This window comes from Aulostomus chinensis, chromosome 20 (assembly GCF_037954235.1).
Source record: "Aulostomus chinensis isolate RoL2024-O1b breed Wild chromosome 20, RoL_Achi_v1.0, whole genome shotgun sequence".
Taxonomy (NCBI): domain Eukaryota; kingdom Metazoa; phylum Chordata; class Actinopteri; order Syngnathiformes; family Aulostomidae; genus Aulostomus; species Aulostomus chinensis.
Genome location: NC_141339.1, coordinates 2,318,954 through 2,340,320, shown reverse-complemented (window position 1 = coordinate 2,340,320; position 21,367 = coordinate 2,318,954). Strand labels below are relative to the sequence as shown.

The following is a 21,367-nucleotide window of genomic DNA, read 5'->3' as shown; positions in this document are numbered from 1 at the left end:
AAATTTGGTGAGAAACAGGAGAGTTTGTCTTATTCCTCCCGCCGAGTGTCGCTCGTTCGCTTGATGAGCTCTGCCTGTCGAGCAGGACCTCCACAAGCACACAGCCAGAAAATGTTGGAGCTGTCACGGTGATGTGCTTCAGCTGTTCCTTCCTATCAGAGTGAACGGTTCAGGTCAGACCTTTGATCGCTTGATCATCAGGCAGATTTGACGTGACAGGAAAATGAGGCTTCCTCTTGGGACACAAGTCTTTCTGCTTGGCACAACATTTTTCATTTCAGTGCAATCGTCAAGATCCTTTACAAGCGCAAACGCCTGCAGGCTCCTGATAAAATACCCATCTGTTAAACCAGCATGTGGTTTGGTGATTATAGTACTTGCAGTAGTACTTTGTACTACTGATTTAATACGAGCCAGATTTGAGGCAAACGTGGTTTCAGGTAGTTGCCGCGCTGCTCTTGTGAAGTGGATAAACCCGTGTGCTACTGTTTTTTTCATCAGTGCCTCAGTTTTACCCAGCGTCCGACCATAATAGAAGTTACCTCATGACAGCTTACACACGCAGCGCTCCACAGCCTCCAGACTGCAGCGTTGGACGGCCCGGGGAGGTTCCTGACACCAGATCACTCGGCGCTGGTGTGGATTGAAATTCAGTGATTTTATTTGTAAATAAATGGACACAAACATCAAGCGGGATCAGCTGAGAGCAGCTCATCTCTGGCTAGCAGGTGCAGCGCTGCCGACCTGCTACGCCCCCTCCGTGTTTCAGGCATGGCTCCAGCTGACTTCCATCTATATTGCACAGAATGATTGATGAGCAGAGTTTGACATCTGTACTTGCCAGTGATTACAATATGCTCATTGTCAGTCAGATCAGTAATTAAATATATGATCACTTTGTCTTGAGATTCTTCAAAAGCGTTTCATGTCCATCAGCTGCATCTGCGAGCACCGAAGAGGTCAGACATTTACCAGATCCACTTTCAAGCCAAATCAATCTGCATACAAAAGTGAGTCCAAGGTGCGATCATGCAGCCATCACGAAGAGCACCGGTCAGACATTGTGACTGTCAGTCATGTGATCAGAAAGCTGAAGGCCTGGATCAGATCCAGACCCTCAACACGCTGTCACTGCCTCGCTTGGACTGTGGTTTGGTTTGTTGAACTCCTGAGGGGAAAACTCATTGCTGCTCCTCCTCTTCCTCCCCCCCATCGCTGAAATCATCAGGTGGAACATCTCCACCACGTTGAGGAGCACAGAGAGGGCAGCCATCGCCAGCATAAAGATAATGAATATAGTTTTCTCGGTGGGACGACTGATGAAGCAGTCCACCTGCGTGGGGCAGGGGTAGTCTGCAAACGAGATCTTGTCAGGCATGAAGATGAATCCGTAGAGGTAGTACTGGCCCACGCCGAAGCCCACCTCCAGCAGGATCTTGACCAGCAGCTGTATCACGTAGCTGACCAGCAGGGCGCCTTTGAGCTGCACTTTGCCCTGCTTGTCGGAATATTTCGGAGCTTTGACCGTTCCATTTTTTCCATGTTTCAGCTCCAGGCGTCTCCTCAGTTTGTTCTCTTTCCGAATCACCAACATGACGTGGCCCAGATAGATGAGTGTTGGGGTTGAGACAGTGAGGATCTGGAGGACCCAGAAGCGCGTGTGAGACATGGGGAACGACCGATCGTAGCAGGCGTTCTTGCATCCGGGGCTTTTGGTGTTGCAGTTCATGTTTGCATGCTCATCGCCCCATATTTTATCAATGCCAGCAGCCAGGATGAAGATCCTGAAGAGGAACAGAACGCTCATCCAGACCTTGCCCACCACCGTCGAGTGTGACTGGACCTTGTCCAACAAGTCTGACAAGAAGGACCACTCCCCCATGATGACAGCCAGACAGCAGAAGACCTATGACAGAGCAGCAACAGCAGTCAGAATGGAACAATGGAAGCTGTGGCAGCACAGGAGGTCTGCATCACACACACGATCATTTCACGTTGACGTCACGGCTGCAGCCGAACAGTAAACTCCATCTGAAAGGCTGCGTCAGCTTATTGTGAATTAGAACGTGTTCATTCATCAAGACATTCCACAGTGAAAGTGTTGGAGTCAAGAAGGGGACGCGTGTGGCGTCCTGAGTAAAGGTTTGGGTGTCATGCTTGGTGAAAAACTTCAGAACCGGGGTAATGCTTCGTTTAACATCACGCTCAGAACCCCCCCCCCCCCCCCCCGCAAAGAAAAAATTGGAACATAAATTCTGGACTTGAACATGAGCTACTGACAAGAGGAACGAGGGACACTAAGGGAAACTATCCAGATAAACAGAACATGCTAGTCCATCCATCCATCCATGTTCCCCCTCTCCTCCTGTTGAGGGTGGTGGGGGTGGAGCCTATCCCAGCAGCCTTCCCCCTGGACAGGTCACCAGTCCATGGCAGGGCCAACACATATAGACAGACAACCATTGGCTCTCCCAGCCACGCCTACGGTCAATTTAGAGTCTGGATTAACCTGGTCCCCTCTTGATGTCTTTGGACTGTGGAGGAAGCTGGAGTACCAGAGAGAACCCAGCAGGAACAGGGAGAACATGGAGACTCACCCAGAAAGACCCCGTGCTGCAGCCGGGGCTCCACCCACAACCTTCTTGCTGGGGGCCACAGGGAGGACCACTGCTCCACCGTGCTGCCTGATAGTCCGTGTAACAAACGACTCAAATTAAAAGCACCCTCTGGCCCTAACCGTCAGCAGCAATCGTATCCTAATGTCAATTTTTAGCTTGGAAACGCATCAAGATGTCAAAGTTATAACAAACCTCCAAAAGACACCAAAGCACTTGTGTTCTTGACAACACCCCCCCCCCCCCCTAAAAATGCCACAAAATCAAATTGTCTTGTGTCATGCCCTCACGTTTCATGAACCCATAAGTCGATCGTTCCTACCTCAGCGATGGCTCCAGCCGTCTTCAGCCAGTTCTCCTGTGGCAGATGTTCTCTCACTTCCCTCTTTGAGTGTAACTCAAATTCTGCAGAGTCGTCAGACGTGCTCAGGTCCGGTTGCCCCGCCCACGCTTATCATTTGACTGAGACTGGTGTTGAAATGGACTCATGTTGAGCAAGAGAAGTGAGGGAGGAATATTGTTGGCCTCTAAAAATGGCTCCAGTCACTGGGAGGGTCAGTAATGTCCCTCTACTGCTTTGTGCTTGATGAGTTTGGCTTTGTTGACGCTGCAAAGTTGTTTTGGTCAAGGTCACGAGAGGGCGGCAAACATGATGTCGTGTAGCAATGTGCCCGCCAAGATCCCAGCCTCACCCAGAAAGCAGCGCCGTATCTCCCTGATGTTTCTGCCTTTGGGATCGTCGGCTGAGCAGAGCCTCGTTGTGGCCCGGGCCAGCTGAACTGACAGGGCAGGACAGGAGGAGAGGACAGAGCTGCGAGCGCCTTTCAGGTGTCGGCCTGTCAAAACTCAGCCAAGCAGACTGAGGGGATGTTGGTGCCATGAGGAGACAATGTCCCTTTGTACAGCCCAACGAAGGAGTGGCGAGCAGCTGTCACGCGTCACCACAGACGACCACCAAACCTACAAAACCACGGCTGAGCAGTCGCGCTGTCTCTGTTTGCCCTGTGATGACGCGGCGTGACGTGACCTGAAAACAGAACCAGAGACAACCAGCAGCTCGCTTGTGTTAACACCAACGAGCTTATTCTGCTCATTGACTGACGCTTTGTCGTACCCCCTAAACTCAAGACGGGTTTATGATGAGTCAGCAAACTAATGAACTCAAACGTAGCGTTGGAACTTCGGGTTTGACCTTGACTCTTGTTGATTTAGCCTTAATTTAGTCTGGGGACACTCACTGAGAGCGACCCGACAATCTCCACCCTGACAGACGTGACTGACAGCACGTGCGTGGGAGGGGTTCTGAGTTACCATGACAACTTCATCAACAAGTTCACGTTTCACAATAAACTTCTTCATTCTAATAAAAACCCAAACTAATTATGGCATGCTTGTGTCGCACAGTGGAAGATCAAGAATGATTGATGGAGACTGAAACAGTTAAAAAATGAATAAGACACCAAAGACGCCAGGGCTTCAGAAACTTGTTTTTTCAGAAAAGATTCTTAACGTTAATTCAGAAAAAAACAGGTGTATTTTTCTGACACTCCCCCCCCCCCCCCAAATTAATCAGAAATTTCTCTAAAAAAACCCCAAACAAAACCAGCCCCTTTTTTTTTTCATTTATGGGGTTATGAAGTACTTCGTTCAGAAAAACCACTGATTCTTCTTTCTCAAGTGAATGCGATACACCGGCAGCCAGGCGTCGTGATGGAACGTGAATAAAGTTCTGATGTTAAGTGGAGCCAACCTGGGTCTCCCATGTCAATCAACTGTCGCTGTCACTCGTGATGTTTCAGCCCCTTTATGAAGCTCGTCTTCCAGCTCTCTTGCCTCTCTTTCTACACCCGGGTTCAAGCTGCTGGTGCTGAGGCGTCAAACGCCAGCCTCCCAGTCACAGGACACCATTTTCTCACCGTAGCGAGTTGTTTCAAGATCAAACCGGCCGAATCTCAGCGTAGGTTTGAGGCGTGTGACGAAGACGGGAGGAGGACAAGTGTCACAGGTCAGTGTGGCGTCTTTACAGGAACTGAGAATGATGAAAGGTTTTCGGAAGACTCATCAAAATAACCACGAGTTTGTCAGAGAGAAACAAGAAGCTGACAGTTTCAGACTGGACCACAGGACCGAGCAGGACTCAAGTCTGATCCTGATCAGCGCATCTGGCTCTCAGTTCGCCATCACAGGACCGACAGGTGAGTTTACACTGGGCCTTTAATCGACCTGTCAGCGTTTGGAACGTTCCGCTTCAGTTCCTTCAGGACACGGGGAACGATTCCAGATGTGCTCATTCAGGAGACAGCAGATTTTAGACATTACAGAACAGGAAGTTGAGGGACGTGGAGGTGGAAATAATCCGCCGTTGTAAGAAGCCTGTAGCACTCGTTTGTGACGAGCACTTCGCCGTTGACGATGTTGAAGCTAATTTGAAATAAAATGTAGAACTGTTCAGTTTTGATGAAGTCAGCATTTTTGATTCACACACACACACACACCCTTGTACTTATATCTTTGTGAGGACTTTCATTTACTAATACATTCCCTAGCCCCTCCCCCTCAACCTAACCATCTCAACTAACCTGCCTGACTCTAACCTTGACCCTAAACTTAACCTGAACCTGATTCTAACCTCGACCCTAAAACCAAGTCTTGACCTTCAAACGTCCCTTTGAAGATGTGAGGACCTGCTAAAATGTCCTCACTCTGTTGCTTAAATACGTATACTAGTGCTCACTATGTAGCAAGTACAAGAACACACACACACACACAGAACCAGGCACGTGGCAGAACACAAACACGTAAGCGTGTGTATTTAGACGTTCTATCAAATGTCAAGTAGAGAGAGATTTTTAATGTTTATTTGTTCTGACAGATTTTTTTATGAAGATTATATACCTTTGAAATGTTTGTCTAATCTCATTCAAAGTATGTCTTTACAGTTGGGAACGGAGCTTTAAAAAGTGTTAAGTTCAAATAAATCTAATCTGCTCTTGATGTTCACTTTAGCAGGTCAGGCATCAAGGAAGAGCAATCGAGTGCAGAGTCACAGAACTCATTTTCAGAAACACCAAGCAGGTTTTCTCTGCTGTGCCTGTCGACGCGCTCCTGCAGCCGCGCAACCCTGACGGGTGCTTCTGATGGGTGCTTCTGATGGGTGCTCTGATGGGTGCTCCTGATGGGTGCTCTGATGGGTGCTCCTGATGGGTGCTCTGACGGGTGCTCCTGACGGGTGCTCTGACGGGTGCTTCTGAGGAGTGCTCCTGACGGGTGCTCTGATGGGTGCTCTGACGGGTGCTTCTGATGGGTGCTCTGATGGGTGCTCCTGATGGGTGCTCTGACGGGTGCTTCTGATGAGTGCTCCTGATGAGTGCTCCTGATGGGTGCTCTGATGGGTGCTCTGACGGGTGCTTCTGATGAGTGCTCCTGACGGGTGCTCTGATGGGTGCTCTGACGGGTGCTTCTGATGGGTGCTCTGACGGGTGCTCCTGATGGGTGCTCTGATGGGTGCTCTGACGGGTGCTTCTGATGGGTGCTCTGACGGGTGCTCCTGATGGGTGCTCTGACGGGTGCTCCTGATGGGTGCTCTGACGGGTGCTCTGACGGGTGCTCTGATGAGTGCTCCTGACGGGTGCTCCTGATGGGTGCTCTGACGGGTGCTTCTGATGGGTGCTCTGACGAGTGCTCTGACGGGTGCTCTGACGGGTGCTCTGAGGAGTGCTCCTGATGGGTGCCCCTGACGGTTGCTCTGAGTGCCCTGATGGGTGCTCTTACGGGTGCCCTGACGGGTGCTCTGACGGGTGCTGTAATTGGTGCTCTGATGAGTGCCTCTTACGAGTGCTCTGACGGGTGCTCCTCACAGGTGCTTCTGATTGGTGCTCTAATTGGTGCCCTTACGAGTGCTCTGACGGGTGCTCCTCACAGGTGCTTCTGATTGGTGCTCTAATTGGTACCCTAACGAGTGTTCTGACGGGTGCTCCTCACAGGTGCTTCTGATTGGTGCTCTAATTGGTGCCCTAACGAGTGTTCTGACGGGTGCTCCTCACAGGTGCTTCTGATTGGTGCTCTAATTGGTGCCCTAACGAGTGCTCTGACGGGTGCTCCTGATCCATTCGTGCTGGTTTCTCAGATATTTTGTCTTGTCCTCAGTGCAGTTGTCCGCCTCAGGTGTGATAAGCTGACGGCTCCGTGAGGCGTCACACTCGCTACTGCTTCTCTGAGGACTCTGGTGGGGTGAAATCTCTTGTTCAACTGGACTGTGTGTTTCTCTCCAGACGTTGGGTGTCAGCCATGGGGGACTGGTCCTACTTGTCTGCACTGCTAGACAAAGTCCAGGCTCACTCGACTGTGGTGGGCAAAATCTGGATGAGCGTCCTCTTCCTGTTCAGGATCTTCGTTCTGGGTGCTGCTGCTGACAAAGTCTGGGGAGACGAAGTGTCAGAGTTCTACTGTGACACTCTAGAACCAGGATGTGCGCACACCTGCTATAACTGGATGTTCCCCATGTCCTACGTTCATTATTGGGTCTTGCAAATCATCTTTGTGTCAACACCCACCCTCATCTACCTGGGCCATGCGGTCCACATCATTCACAAGGAGAAGAGAATGCTGGAGCTGCACAACGCTGATGGAGCGGCCCTGCGGACGCCCAAATACACCGACGACAGAGGGAAGGTGAGGATTCGAGGCATCCTCTTCTGCACTTACATGACCCAGCTGCTCTTCAAGATCGTGCTGGAGGTGGGCTTCAGTGTCGGCCAGTTCTACATCTTTGGTCCCATCTTAATGGTTTCCTACTTCCACTGTACCAAGTCTCCACCTTGCGCCCGTTTCAGCGGGGCCCAGTGTTACATTTCTCGACCCACAGAGAAAACCATCTTCATCCTCTTCATGTTTGCGGTTTCGGGCATTTCGGTGGTCCTCACTGTCATTGAAATCATCTACCTGCTCTGTAACAAGAGGACAAAGACCAGGAAGAAGCTTCTGGCTCTGCAGCAGGCTGTCACTGCAACGCCACACCCATCCAACCCAGCCTGGGGGGTCTTGGGCAGCCAGTACGGCGGCTTGGCGCTGTCCGCTGAGAGTCTGAGGGCCCTCGGCATCAACGAGAATCTCAGCCAGTCTTTCAGCAAGGGGAAGGACACCTGACAGGGGAGCCGTGCATCCGGCGCCTGTGGGTTTCTGCTCCAGGATTTACTGAGCTGCACTGCACTCTGCTCTCCCTCCACTGGACTGTACTCTGATGTACTATGTTGTTCTGTACTCAATTCTACTCTCCTGTAATGTACTGTACTGCATGTTACTGCTCTCTACTCAACTGTACTCTACGGTACTGTACTTTACTGTACTGCATTTGAATGCACTGTACTCTACTATACTGTACTCGACTGTACTATACTTTACCGTATGTTGCTGTGCTGTACTCCACTGTAGAGTACTGCATTTTACTCCACTGTGCTCTATTATAATTGTCACAAGAATTTTTTTCTTGACCTTAAAAAGATAGAGACTGAATCCGAAGAATCCAAATTTAAGTTAAAGGTATTTTCTTGTACAAGAAGGCGCGTTTTACTACACAGCACACAAGTGAGGTCACACAGAGAGGACTCCCAAAAGTTTATGTACCTCACAACTGGGCGTTTCTGCTCCCTCCTGTTTATACAGACACATTCCACAGATACGGTCCCGTATCTTCCCAGTCCAGCCGAAGATCTTTGAATCAAGGTGGCGTCCTCCAGACGGTCTCTTGACCCTCCAGTCCTTTATGACCTCACTAACCGATGCAGGACAAACCAGAAACCCCCATCATGGCAGGGAAAAGAGTTTTTATAACATTAATCTACTGTGCTCCACTGTACTTTACTGTACTTTTCATGTACTGTACTCCACTGTACAGTACTCTGCTGTACTTTACTGTTACTTTCATATGACCAATAACTGTGTTACAGTTTGACACGATCGAATCATCAAATGGACTGCACCTCTGATAGCAACAATAGCTGCGGTCGCAATAAATAATGAGGATCTGCGGCTGTTTCTCTGTCAACTGGATGACGCATCCGTCAACTTTTCATGATTCATGTAGAAACGCGCTGAAACTGCGTTGATTGATCAAATTCTCTGGAGACTCTTGATCACAAAAGAGTGTTGACCAACTTCCTGTGCGAATCTTCCAGCGGCGTTGCAGCTCGTTGACGTTGGCGTAACATAAAAGTATCAATAAACAAAAATATTCTCATCTCCAAACTTCGATTATTTAGATTCTTATCATTTAAACTTGAGAGAAAAATTGCATTTCCTTTTGGTTGCAGTTGAAATGGATTGAGATTCCGGGGGGGGGGGGGGGGGGGGGGGGCTCTTGCTCCACCTCTGTTTTTATTTATGATTTCCGCACCGTTTCTAAAGATCCTCTTTTATTATTTTATTTGAGGGTTAATCAAATGTCATTCAACTGGGGAGTATTTAAAAGCATTCATCCAGCATGGATACAACCGTAAATCATCTGTTTCCAAATGGTCCCGGATTAAAAAAATAACAGCAACTCACTCTCAATGTGTGAAAATATAATTTTACAAGATTTCACAGCAAAAATGAAAAAATAAAGCCTAAATAACATCTATCAAGTCTGGTCTCCAACTGTGGAAAAAAAGAAGAAGCTCCCACTGAAGTCCTGGGACATGAAGCTGAGGAGCGCCGCCTCTCAGACGCCTGCATCAGCTGCTGCAGGGTTGTCCGGTGGGCGGCCCAGCTGACCTCAGCCAGATGCTGTCTTGAAGCATCAAAGTCCAGCGCTCAGGAACAATGTGCTGCTCTGCTCAGAGAACATCAACTTTGATCCAAACTTCAGCTTCCAAACCCTCCTCTTCCTCAATGACCTTGACGAGTCGTGAACAAACACCTCTTTTACTGAATGGAATCGCTGCAGGCACTCAGAGGCTCTGACACTTCTTCTGTGGTGGAGTTGTACTGTGATTTTAATGATGTGTTTAACGAGGAAGACTCCTTGTACGGCTCTGAGGCTTCCCTCCTGCACACTGAATAGAACTTTTTAAATTATTAGTAATTTGGTGAATAATTGATTTGTATGGGGTTTTTTATCCTTTGAGCAAATAAATAAATAAATGATGTGTTGTGTTGAACGAAACCCTGACAGATGAAACACGATTCAAGTAGCATGAAGAAGGAAATGATGACACAACAGGACATGATGTACTATGTAGTACTTGTACACGGTAGGGTGTGTGATATATCAGCCGGTTGCAATGCGCTGATTGTGTCACTAGGCGGCGGTGTGCACCCACACGCCTGGAGTGGAAAGTTATTAGATGCAGGAGCACGACTGAGTTCCACTTGAGGGGTTTGTGATTGGCGAGTGCATTGAAAGTCGTCATATTCCACTTGTTTAAAGGAGAGAGAGAGAGAGCGAGAGAGAGAGAGAGAGAGATGCGCTCAGGTGGAATGACCTACCTGTCTCCACTCTCCACCTGTGCACATTTGAGTTGCAGGTTGGAAGACAGTGGAAGTTTAAGAGTTGGTGACTTGTTAAAAGGAAAATAATTCAAGTAAAGTCATTAATTTACTTGATAGTTGCTACAAAACAACAAGAACAAATCTTACTGTCACAAGACCCCCCCCCCCCCCCCCCAGGTAATCTGAGACAATATCAAACTGAATCTGTAATCTGATGCCACCAAGATGAAAACTAACTCAAAAGTACGGTGTTGCTATGAGGACACAACGTGAGGGGGGAAAGGGGGGGGGGGGGCGGACACGCGAAAAAAGCAAATACATTAAATCACGTGAGAAGATTCGGTCTTTGAAAACTTGAAACCTAAAATATATTGACTCCGTTTGGGAGTCTGGAGTCTTGGTCCAGCCGGGACACTCAGGGGGCTTCAGGCTTGACGTCGAGGTCAGGTGACTCACTTCTCTGACGGGACTCTTATAAGGGAAGTTTGACAAGTCGGGCTCAGTTTCCCCTCTGGTCCCAAACTTGGATTTCAACTTCTCCAGAGAGAGACTTCTTCAGCGCCGGAGAAAAGTCCCTCTGGGCCCTCTTCTTCCTGTCTGCGACTTCCAGGTAAGTTTATTTCTTCTTCCAAGAGAAAAACGCGTGTGAAGAAACTTTTTTCCTCTTTTTTCTTTCTTTCTTTTTTGCCGCTCTGCTCATCAGTTAGAGAGTTGGAGGGCAGCAGCCGCGGTCCTCCTGAGGGGGGCTCATCAGGTCTGTCCCCCTTCAGCCCAGCAGAACTCTGACGGACAGGAGCGGCTGAGTTCTCCGGACTTCTGCTCGGACCCCCCTCTCCGTCTTAAACACCCCTGGCGTCTCTTGAACGAGTGCCGCTGTTCTCGGGACGTTAGTTCGGACCCAGACGCGGTTTCAGCCGCAGCGGCCAGTTGCTCCGTGACACCAGGAAACCGGACCGGGACTGTGGTTTTACGCTCATATCCTGTGAGCCCCCCTGCTGTCGGAGGGTCCGCTGCTCAGGGACCGTGTAGTCCGTCTATTGTTCTGCTCTGTCTTGGACATTTTTCTCAGAAACTCAATCATGTAGAAAGTGGCGGGACTTTATCTCTATAATAATAATACTAGTACTACTACTACTACTACTACTACTACTACTACTACTATTAATGATGATGTAGTGCCCCCCCCCGTAACTTTCATGTTTGACTCTTTGAAGCTCGATGATTCCGTCTGTCCAGGTTGCTCAACATGCAGCTTCACGTTGTCCCGTTGTGGATTTCCTCCTCTCAACGTTCTCCTCCATATTCTAATCTGTCATATAACCTGTGGGGATGTCCCCCCCCTCCTGGTCCGACTCCCTCAGCTCCCTGACTGTGGCCTAGTCAGCGTGGGGCACAGAAACCCACGTCGGAGTTAATGAACTTCTGCTTCCCAACCAGACGAGAACCTCTGGTGTGGAGCGGCTGAGCTGATGAGGTTCAAGCACCTTTCCCCTACGGCCCTGAACCTCTCAGGGATGGAGACGAGGAAGCCGTGACCTTTCAGGACGCCTGTGACATTTCTCCTGAGTTTATTCGTCTTTTTTTTGTTCTACGCTTCTTCATTAACGAGTCTGGCTACTGTCTTGACCAGAGGCGGCGCTGCATTTCTGGGGATGGGCCTGAAAGACCTCAGTGACTTTTAATAACTACATTTTAACCATCAACAGTGTTGAAGTACATTTACTCAGTTAGGGTACTTGTACTTTACATCCATCTAATGCTACTTTACACATCTTTTCCACTGCAGTTGGGAGGGGAATGTAGTACTTTTACTCCTCTGCATGAACGGGATTCTTTCTGGTGTTTGGTGCTGTGAAGCTGAACTCGTGCTCAGGAAGGTCTGCTCACATATCTGGAGGTGACGCGGCTGTGGTAAGAGAGCGTGAGGGGGGTAGTTGATGCTGACACCACTGCTGCTGTTACTAAGCATTACATAACACATAATTAACCACCTATTCATGTTCTTTGTGACCTCATTAGAAAGTGGAAAACATGCACCCCTGAAGTAACTCTTCATCCTGACCTAGAAGGGTCACAGAAATACATTAATTAAGTATCACAAGACTGTTAACTACCTGTTAACTAAGCATTAAGTAGCTGCTATTAACGTCCCCTCATTGTAAAAAGTATTTTTCAACAGTGGCATGTCCACTTTTATGTCAGCAGCCTTCTTAAAGAGTTCAGTCCTTCTTCCACCGCTTCGTCCTCAAGTGCGGCTTCGCTTCCAGGACAAACGCCCTGAGAACGTCTGTGGTAGAACATACAGGAACACAAGTGTTTATGTGAACTATAAAAGGCCTGGTGGAGGACGGACGGCTGTCAGGACCGAGGCGTCAACAGGACACTGAAGCTGACGTGCTGGTCTGCTCCACTCGGCATGATTAGCAGGCGAGTGCACGCAGCTCAGTGTCTTCATTCCAGCCGCCTCCAGACAGGCAGCTTGGCTCACGCGGCCGCATTCAGCCCTTTTTCTTGTCTTCTCTGAAGTTCCGTAGCATTTCTGCCCGACGGACAGGCCTGGGCTGCTGATGGTCCGGCTCTATGGCCCTCAGCCCCTTCTCTCCTCCACACTCGTTGCACTTGCTAGTTTAAAACTTTAGCACTTTTGTGCTGATTTTTTAGTTTCTGCACAGTGAGAAAAAAAAGGAGAGATTTAGAAATGTAGCAGAACAATACGCTGGGAGGAATCCGCTCATGTGACTGAAATATGTATTTCTCCAGTATTGCTGACCAGTTCCATCACGCTGCTTCGGACTGAGAGACGTCGCTGCAGTTCTCAGGGGAGAAGTGTTTGGAGCTGCGATGGGTTTAGCAGAACCGGGAAGAATTTAGAGGAACTTGATAATCCTGTTACTCCCCATCCTCCTTTTCTGTGTCACTCTGTGATTTGATCGTCACTCTGATGTGAGTTTAAGGAGATGGAGGGTCTCTTACAGTTGCTGTGTTAATAAGTAAAGCTTTTCGTCTTTTTAAAAAAAAATTATTTAGTTTCTTCAATATTCAGTTTATTTCAGAGGTTCAGGTCCTTCCTGGATGTGAAAGGTTGTGCTGCTCAAACTGCATGTGCTCTGTGTTTGGATTAGCTTGTGTTTGAAACATCGCATCTTCTATCGTTCACGTGTTTTAATCACATCGCGCCGCCAAGGGTCGCGCATGCCAGGAATGCCAATCACAGCGACTCTTCGGAGGACACACGTGTGTCCCTCTACCTGTGCAGCCAAGTGTTTGCTGGTGTGTAGACGAGAGTGTGGTCCTAATCACTGCCCTCTCGTTTCAGCAGCTAACGCTCCTCCAGGATGGGTGACTGGAGCGCCCTGGGTCGTCTGCTGGACAAGGTCCAGGCCTACTCGACTGCTGGTGGGAAGGTGTGGCTGTCCGTTCTCTTCATCTTCAGGATCTTGGTCCTGGGCACTGCCGTGGAATCAGCCTGGGGAGATGAACAGTCTGCCTTCAAGTGTAACACCCAGCAACCTGGTTGTGAGAACGTCTGCTATGACAAATCCTTCCCCATCTCCCACGTTCGCTTCTGGGTCCTCCAGATCATCTTTGTGTCGACGCCCACACTCCTCTACCTGGCTCACGTCTTCTACCTGAACAGGAAGGAACAGAAACTCAACAGGAAAGAGGAGGAGCTCAAAGCTGTACAAAATGATGGCGGTGATGTCGACATCCCTCTGAAAAAAATTGAGATGAAAAAGCTTAAGTACGGCATTGAGGAGCACGGCAAAGTGAAGATGAAGGGGGCCCTGCTCAGAACCTACATAGTCAGCATTTTCTTCAAGTCCATGTTTGAGGTGGGCTTCCTCATCATCCAGTGGTACATCTACGGCTTCAGCCTGTCTGCGGTCTACACCTGTGAGAGGGCCCCGTGTCCACACAGGGTGGACTGCTTCCTGTCCCGTCCCACAGAGAAGACGGTCTTCATCATCTTCATGCTCGTGGTCTCGCTGGTGTCCCTGCTGCTCAACGTCATCGAGCTCTTCTACGTCTTCTTTAAGAGGATCAAAGATCGCGTGAAGGGCAAACAGCAGCCCACTCTCTTCCCCGGTGGAGGCACTTTGAGCCCCACCCCGAAAGACCTGTCCTCTACCAAGTATGCCTTCTATAATGGCTGTTCCTCTCCGACCGCCCCCCTCTCACCCATGTCCCCCCCAGGTTACAAGTTGGCCACGGGGGAGCGGGGAACTGGCTCATGTCGTAATTATAATAAGCAAGCAAATGAGCAGAACTGGGCCAACTACTCCACAGAGCAGAACCGGCTCGGCCAGACTGGTGGAGGAAGCACTATTTCTAACTCCCATGCACAAGCCTTTGACTTCCCTGATGACACCCATGAGCACAAGAAACTGTCCTCGTCAGCGGGACACGAGTTGCAGCCGCTGGCGCTGATAGACGCCAGGCCCTGCAGCCGGGCCAGCAGCCGCATGAGCAGCCGAGCCAGGCCGGACGACCTGGACGTGTAAGACCTGATTCCACCTCCTCCCACCTCGGCCTGGCTGCAGCCGGAGAATCAGGAAACACTCGATCACCTAGGTCCAAATAAGAGGTGGGGCTAACCTCAATCACTGTCTTCAGCATAGAGACTCTTAGTTCATCAAGAGACATTAAAACGTATGTAACACTGTCAAAGGTACAAGTTGCAAATATTTTTGTGGATGACTTTTACCATACCGTCTTAGTGCTTTAACAGAACAGAGCAGGGGGAGTGGCTGAGTCGATCAGAGGCGGTCCTGACATCCAGTCACTCGTCAGTTCAAGAACTGAGGTCCGCCTCTTTCGTTTGGTCCTGGTTTGTCAAAACGACAGAAACGGAAAGGTGTGTTGTCCTTGTCTCTGCTCTGTTTCCTGTTGGTGTCATCACTTGTGTCTTTTTAACATCTGGATAGAAGCGTCAGAAAAAAAGAGCCTTCTATGTCAATGGGATAATCTGTGCCCCCCCCCACACTAATACATGATGGCCCCCCCCCCCCAAAAAAAAACCCAAAACAAAAACAAAACCCCACATGCTCCTCACCCATGATTTTGTCAAATGATCTCAGTCACATGGTCTGGACTTGTACAGTGGCGGCACGAGGATGAATGGAGTTTGGAGTTGTAACATTCCCAAACTGAGCCGACCGGGCTTTTCAAAGTGATTCATGGCAGTTCCAGAATAAGAGGTCTCTGTTCTGCCCCCCCTTCTGTTTAAGGTTTGTGGGGGGGGGGGGGGGGGGCTGTTGGGTTCATTGAAATAGTTCTGCTAGGAGATATAACAACACACCAACTCTGTCCCTACAGGAGTGACTGAGTCAGTGGTTCTGGCCGTTTCTCTGTGTCCCCTGGTGCATTCTTATTATGCTCCCTTATTATAAAGCAGTGTGAAGCTCAGACTCACTGGGAGGACGGCTCCAAACCAGGCATCCTTACAGACATCGTCCGAGCGCCGGACACTAACCTGAAGTCTACTAGCACAAGTTATCCATAAAACAGTCATTTCCCTCCACTCATGGGGTCCCACAGGGCACGTTGTTGGACCCCCTGAGTGCAGAGGCCTCACGGTGCTCAGACACCATCCATAAACGTATGGTGAAATGAAGCCACGCACACACACACACACACACACACACACACACACACACACACACACATGCACATGCACGCACGCGCACACACACCTTCCAACACTGCACGTCAGTGTTTTTTTCCAGTCTGTCTGTGTTCAGCTACATTAGCACCTGCTCTCTTCGTCGGCTTGTTCTAGAGATGAATGTGTGAATCAGCGTTATTTCTACATGTTCCTCTGCTCTCACTTGGCTCATAAACATTTATGCTGCCTGGTCTTCATTATTTATCACAATAATCTTTCTCAGTCGACTAGACTAACATGTCCTGTGCTCTTGCATTGATGAAGAGCAACTCTAGGGAAAGCGCCACCTACCCGGCTCACCCTCTGCACGTCACCAACAGAAAAACAGGGTTTTTTTCTCCTTAAAATCACGTGGTGAATATTTATTGTTGTACCATTCAGTTGAAGAATTGACTACTATCCAGTATCTCTACTCACATCAAACATTTTACACCAACTCCCCACAAACTGTATATTTATTGACAACAAAAAAGAAAATTCTTTAGTAACTTTGTCAGTCAGTCTGGACTGTTGTTTCCTGATAAACTTTGAATTTATGTGGTGTCAATCTATGTTTTCATTTTGTTGTTTGATGATGTTGCGTCTTTTTTGGGGTGTGTGAGAGAGCGGCTCTGGTTTCATGTGGGTTCCACAAAGAAAGGCTTTATTACTGCCATCAATGTGGCAGGTTGACTATTTGCGGGAGGTAGGGAAGACAGTAGAATGATGTTTTACATATTTGAGTGAATGATCTTTTTAGTCGATGTTTTGTTTCTCGATCTAAGCCTCGCTGCTTGAGAAATAGATATTTAGTACTGTAAATCAAGCTAACTGTCACAGTAAAAATGTGAGTTTTTTAGAAGACTTCGTATAGATCTGGACTAATATTTAGTCAGTTATATTAAAGATGTATGCCAATGTAGCTCCACAACTACCAACCATTAGGATAAATCTCAGTTCTCTTTCTTTTCATTGGATTTTTTAATTGCCAATTGTGCATCACTCTGGCGGTACTTTCATGTGTCATGGATCTTTCAGCTACAATGGCGTTTGCACTGAGATCTTGGTGATAGAGATGTTATATGATGCACCCAGTAAGAGTTTTCTGATATACATGTTGCTAATTTATTTTATAACACAGAATCACTACAGTGCATAATATCAGACATCTGACCACAGGTTTCATTGACACACCGGATGTCTTCCATTGACAGAGTGGTAGCAGTAGTCATTTTTTCGCAGTTGTTCAGACAGTGCTAATCGATGTACGATGTAAGTGCATGATAGCAAAACAAAAACTCATTCTTTGTATCTGTGAAAACCTATTTTAACCAATAAAATTTCTTTCTTAAAGATGGGATTGATTTGGTTTCATTGCTGTCATCACTGTGGTTTGAGCCGCTAGCAACCTGCTCCACGTGCATGGCGGTTCCGTCTGACACGCGGCTCGCAGTCTCGCCGTGAGTCTTCATCAACGCCGTTTTCTTGCTCGGCGTCCACGGTTACATAGCGAATGTGGTCAACTATATTCTATATGTACACGCTATATTCAAAAAATCAGAATGTTTCAGTGTATCATAACTGGCGAATCACTGTGTGGAGACGTGACACTGAAGGACTGGCAGGACTCAGGTATCTAAATCTGTTAAAACCCTCCGGCGAAAGAGAAAAAGCAGATGGGAGGAAAGTCGGTCCAACACCTCGCAGGCTGAGCGACGCAGCGCTCCTTGAACTCCTCGGTGAAATATCAGTGAAGAGGAAACTCCAGAGAAGGATGAAGATGCACCAGGTGTTGAAACTTTAGTCGATAATAAAGCTCTTGCCAGATGTCTGTGTGCTCCAGCTGCTTTGGACTCTGACGTTTCCTGTCTTCACAATCGGCCCACTGAGAGCGCCAGGCAGGCCTGTGAGTGAGAGCGCTGAATCATGCTTAACTCCTTCCTGCATAAATATGGCATATTCCTACTATCTCGACCAGTGCTGCTCGAAACTTTGCTGGTCCAGTGACAAACATCAGTAAAGCGCTGACTGGCGATCTGGGGACTAACGCGGACCTCCCAGTTGAAGCCTGGGTCGGCATTTCTTGTCCAGAAGGTCATTCCAGATCACCATCCACCCAGGATGAGTGTGACGCAGCCACGACAGACATCCAATCCGTGGAATGCTTGAAGTAGGGATGCTGGATAATCCCGGGACGTGACTGGCACCAGCAGACACTGGTCATCGTCTACGTACATCAGTATCACACTGGTGGCTCATGTTTCTGTCGGCCCAGTCTTGCTCGAGTCCCCTTCCCTCATCATCTTTCTTTTATGATGAGCGAAGAACCATGTATGATTGCTGCTATGCAGTGTGAGTCGACACCCTTCATCACTTTGAGCACGCAATTAAATAAAAAGGGGGGGGGGGGTCAGTTCAATATGTTTACTGAGTCTATTGAGGCTTCTCTCATATCCTCCAGCAGTCAATGGACCTACGTTGTCCACTTGGAATAGAAAATATCATCAAACATTTAGCAGTCACAAAGTAACGTGGTTGACACGGGTTCATAGGTCGCAGAGTACAAGGCAGCGATGGACGGACGCTGTGCTCACGTTGTAGACGCAGTGAAGGTTTGCTTCACTTCATTTACACAAACTCGGACTCTTCTGTCTCCGGTTTAAGCTGAAAATGAAGGTCGACATGTCTGCATGCAGTCCAGTTTTATTCTTTCTTTTATTCAAGAACAGGACTTGATTTACGTGATGTGGTCACGACGAACCCTCCCCCTCCCCCTCCCCCTTAATGGAAGTTACTGAATGTGTTGCAACAATAGCCTACCAACATAAATAGTGACTATATTAAGAATTAAACTGTTATGTGATTTATCGACCAACTTTACGGCGAGTTGTGACCACATCACATAAATCAGGTCATATTCGTGATGGCGTCACCGTGTTGATTTATTTACAACGCGATGCCATCACGAAAGGCAGTGAGACCCTGTTGTTCTTGGGCTGACGGAAGGCCGCATGTATGTAGACGTACTTTGGTGGCTCTATTAGGACGTTTGTACTTGTGACGTTCACAAAGAAGAGCGATGACCGCTGTCCTGCCATAAGTAAAATGAAATGCATTCAATAATCAAGCAACAACAAATACTGCAGTGAGGTGTGAAAGCCAGTGCTGTGGCGTGTGAGGGTGTGTAATGACTGGCGCGTGCTGAAACGACACCAAACAAAACTAAAAGGCAGCACGGTGGAGTGGCGGGACCATCGGCAGCAGCCACACGGACGGCAGGAGGGCAGGAGGTGTCTGGGTCGGCAGGCTCTCAACCTGGAAAGCCGGCCAGGTGTTCCTGGTTACCTAATTGTACCTTCACCCAACGACGGACCTGCAAACCAGAACACACAGAGCACCAGAGAAGGGCCAAGGCCCGGGGCCCCGTCACAGTGTTTAATCGATTTGAAACGATTCGGAAGTTGGACATATGAGGTTCGTCACTGATGGTAATTTTAAATACTCTAATGGCGTCACCATGCTGGCTTAGCTCTACAGAATCAGAATCTCTTAATTCACCTTTGAAATAATGTCATATTCAACTCTGGAATATTACACACTTGAGTGAGATGTGGCGGCGAGGCTGTGCGCGCTCCTGCTGTCAGAGTCCTACCTGAGCTGGCAGGTGTAGCCAGCGTGCCATTCATGCACAAACCCTTCATTTTATCATCAGAGTTTTCCTGACTTAACGGTTGTAATATTTATGGAGGATTGCATCATGTCCTTAAAACACAGGAAAATTATCCAGCGAAAGCTGGCAAGGCCCTCAGAACAACACATAAACCCAGTCGTGATCCAGATAGAGGAGAGCAACAAGGCCCCAGGTATTCGGTGCGGAGTTATACTGCAGCTTTGATAAGGCTTCCGAGGGATGCAGTTAAACTTCATATTATGAAAGGACACGGCTCTTTTTCGCTTCTCCAAGTTTCCCATTTAATCTTTCCATTGCACTAAATCAAACCACATGTGTGCAGAGAGTCAAGCTGCAGCCTGAAACCACACGCGTCAGAGCGAGAGAGGGGAAGCAGCAAAGGGGGGAGTTGAACTCTCAATCATGGTTTATTAATTAAATAGTTTTAACCATAAAATAACAGAATTCTTGCAGGCCAGTGCATGATCTGTTAAATAATTCTTTTATTTCTTTTGGGACGCAGAGCACCTTTTAATCCATTTGTTTTGTGGAAAGTACTGAGCTTGAGTGAAAACATAAATCAAACCCACTGTCCGGAATAGATGGCCCTGGACTTCCATCACTGCCCCACATGTTCTCTTAGTCCATCAGCCTGGATCAGAGAGAAGGCACAGGTTCACACTTTGATTACAGAATTCAATATTTTGTTCAATTGTGTTGTTTTAAGGATGAAGACAAATCGAACTGTACACCAGAGCAACAATAAAAGTCACACGAGACCAGGATATCGGTTCAGAATGGAATTGCGGTTTTTGTGTAATTGTCATTGCTGCGTCGTCACTGCATCGTTGCGTGCGGATGATTGGCAGCTACTGTGTCTGTCTGAGCTACTGTTTAGACATCTTCAGCTCCCTCAGAAACCGGGTCGATGCTGCTAAGTTGTTTCTGATGTCATATCAACTTTGATTGATATTCAGATATCCCAACATCGTAAATCACGGGACCTTCGAGGCTCCGAGTTGTTCGGCTCAGCTACAAGGATCTGATGTTGAGGGACATTTGACAGCGGGACTCTCGCTCCTGACATGGGAAGAATTCCATAAAAAGTCTGGCCACAATCTTCAAGTAGCTCAAAACTCACCACACCATTCAACACTTTGACCTCTCCCTCAGAGAGACTGGTGGTGTGTGACATCACATCTGACCGGCCAGAACAAAACGAATAAGAACTTGAGTCAGTATCTTACACGTACGATATTCAACCCACATTCAAACAAGCGAGGTTCCAAGACCAATGTTGTGCTGAAGGGCCAGACACTGTGCACGCTGTTATGACGGCTGGGGTTATTTTTAAAGGAAGTTTCCGGGTGGCAGCTGTGGGGCGCACGCTGGTGTGCTGCACCAGACATCAGTGAGAACTTATAACCTAACACCACAGAGCTGGAGTGGAACCGTGGTTCACTTGGCCAAAATGCATAGTGTGTGCGTGTGTGTGTGTGTGTGTGTGTGTGTGTGCGCGCGCACGCGCGTCCGCTTTACGTCATCACTCAGAATGTGTTGAAGGTCCATTTTTGGGCAGCTAAAAAAGGTATTGGAACTGTGATGTCATCCTCAAACCAGAACCATCTGGCAGTGCAAACCCCCACAGAAACACTGGTCTGGCTCAGCGCTGGGCCACATAGCCGCTCACACTCAGCTGAAATACAGCAATTAATTATGGCTCTGATAGCCAGAATGCTGGGAGTTGGGTTATTTGAGGAAAAACACATTTTGGCATGTCAAAGTTGCTACCCTTCTTATTTTTGATAGAGGTTTGGACAGGAGATGAAATGCAGCTAACCACCTAACCCTGGCTGCCATGGCTGGACCACCTGAGTGACTCATTGTGGTCTTTGGGCTGAGTGGAAGCCGATCTGGCTTTATCAGCAGGCTGGACCAGCGCTGCTCTGGGAACACGCCGAACAAAGGAAG

At 48.3% G+C, this 21,367-nt stretch overlaps 3 protein-coding genes across 5 annotated transcripts; 2 read left to right on the top strand and 1 right to left on the bottom strand.

Moving 5' to 3' along the window:
- Positions 1–646: 646 nt before the first annotated feature.
- On the bottom strand, positions 647–3,038 carry LOC147242188 (gap junction Cx32.2 protein-like). 2 transcript variants are annotated; one of them, XM_086190577.1, is made up of 3 exons: positions 2,938–2,994; positions 2,598–2,684; positions 647–1,906 (listed from the first exon to the last, which is right to left on the bottom strand). In XM_086190577.1, exon 3 carries the CDS (start codon positions 1,880–1,882, stop codon positions 1,118–1,120), a length of 765 nt encoding a protein of 254 aa, XP_086046703.1. In that variant the 5' UTR covers positions 1,883–1,906; positions 2,598–2,684; positions 2,938–2,994; the 3' UTR covers positions 647–1,117. The 2 variants fall into 2 exon arrangements, with proteins under 2 accessions (XP_086046703.1, XP_086046702.1); XM_086190576.1 differs by lacking the exon at positions 2,598–2,684 and having other exon boundaries at positions 2,938–3,038.
- A 1,634-nt stretch (positions 3,039–4,672) lies between these two features.
- On the top strand, positions 4,673–8,927 carry LOC147242187 (gap junction Cx32.2 protein-like). The gene is made up of 2 exons (XM_086190574.1): positions 4,673–4,810; positions 6,887–8,927. The coding sequence occupies exon 2, from the start codon at positions 6,903–6,905 to the stop codon at positions 7,758–7,760; it is 858 nt and encodes a 285-aa protein (XP_086046700.1). The 5' UTR covers positions 4,673–4,810; positions 6,887–6,902; the 3' UTR covers positions 7,761–8,927.
- A 1,613-nt stretch (positions 8,928–10,540) lies between these two features.
- Positions 10,541–17,079, top strand: gja1b (gap junction protein alpha 1b). Of its 2 annotated transcripts, none has more exons than XM_086190561.1 (2): positions 10,541–10,692; positions 13,399–17,079. In XM_086190561.1, the coding sequence occupies exon 2, from the start codon at positions 13,418–13,420 to the stop codon at positions 14,582–14,584; it is 1,167 nt and encodes a 388-aa protein (XP_086046687.1). In that variant the 5' UTR covers positions 10,541–10,692; positions 13,399–13,417; the 3' UTR covers positions 14,585–17,079. The 2 variants fall into 2 exon arrangements, with proteins under 2 accessions (XP_086046687.1, XP_086046689.1); XM_086190563.1 differs by having other exon boundaries at positions 10,552–10,692; positions 13,402–17,079.
- The last annotated feature ends 4,288 nt before the right edge of the window (positions 17,080–21,367 follow it).

Bases quoted from the DNA above. Each gene is read 5' to 3' on its own strand.
- LOC147242188 (XM_086190576.1), bottom strand. From the start codon at position 1,882: ATGGGGGAGTGGTCCTTCTTGTCAGACTTGTTGGACAAGGTCCAGTCA.
- LOC147242187 (XM_086190574.1), top strand. From the start codon at position 6,903: ATGGGGGACTGGTCCTACTTGTCTGCACTGCTAGACAAAGTCCAGGCT.
- gja1b (XM_086190561.1), top strand. From the start codon at position 13,418: ATGGGTGACTGGAGCGCCCTGGGTCGTCTGCTGGACAAGGTCCAGGCC.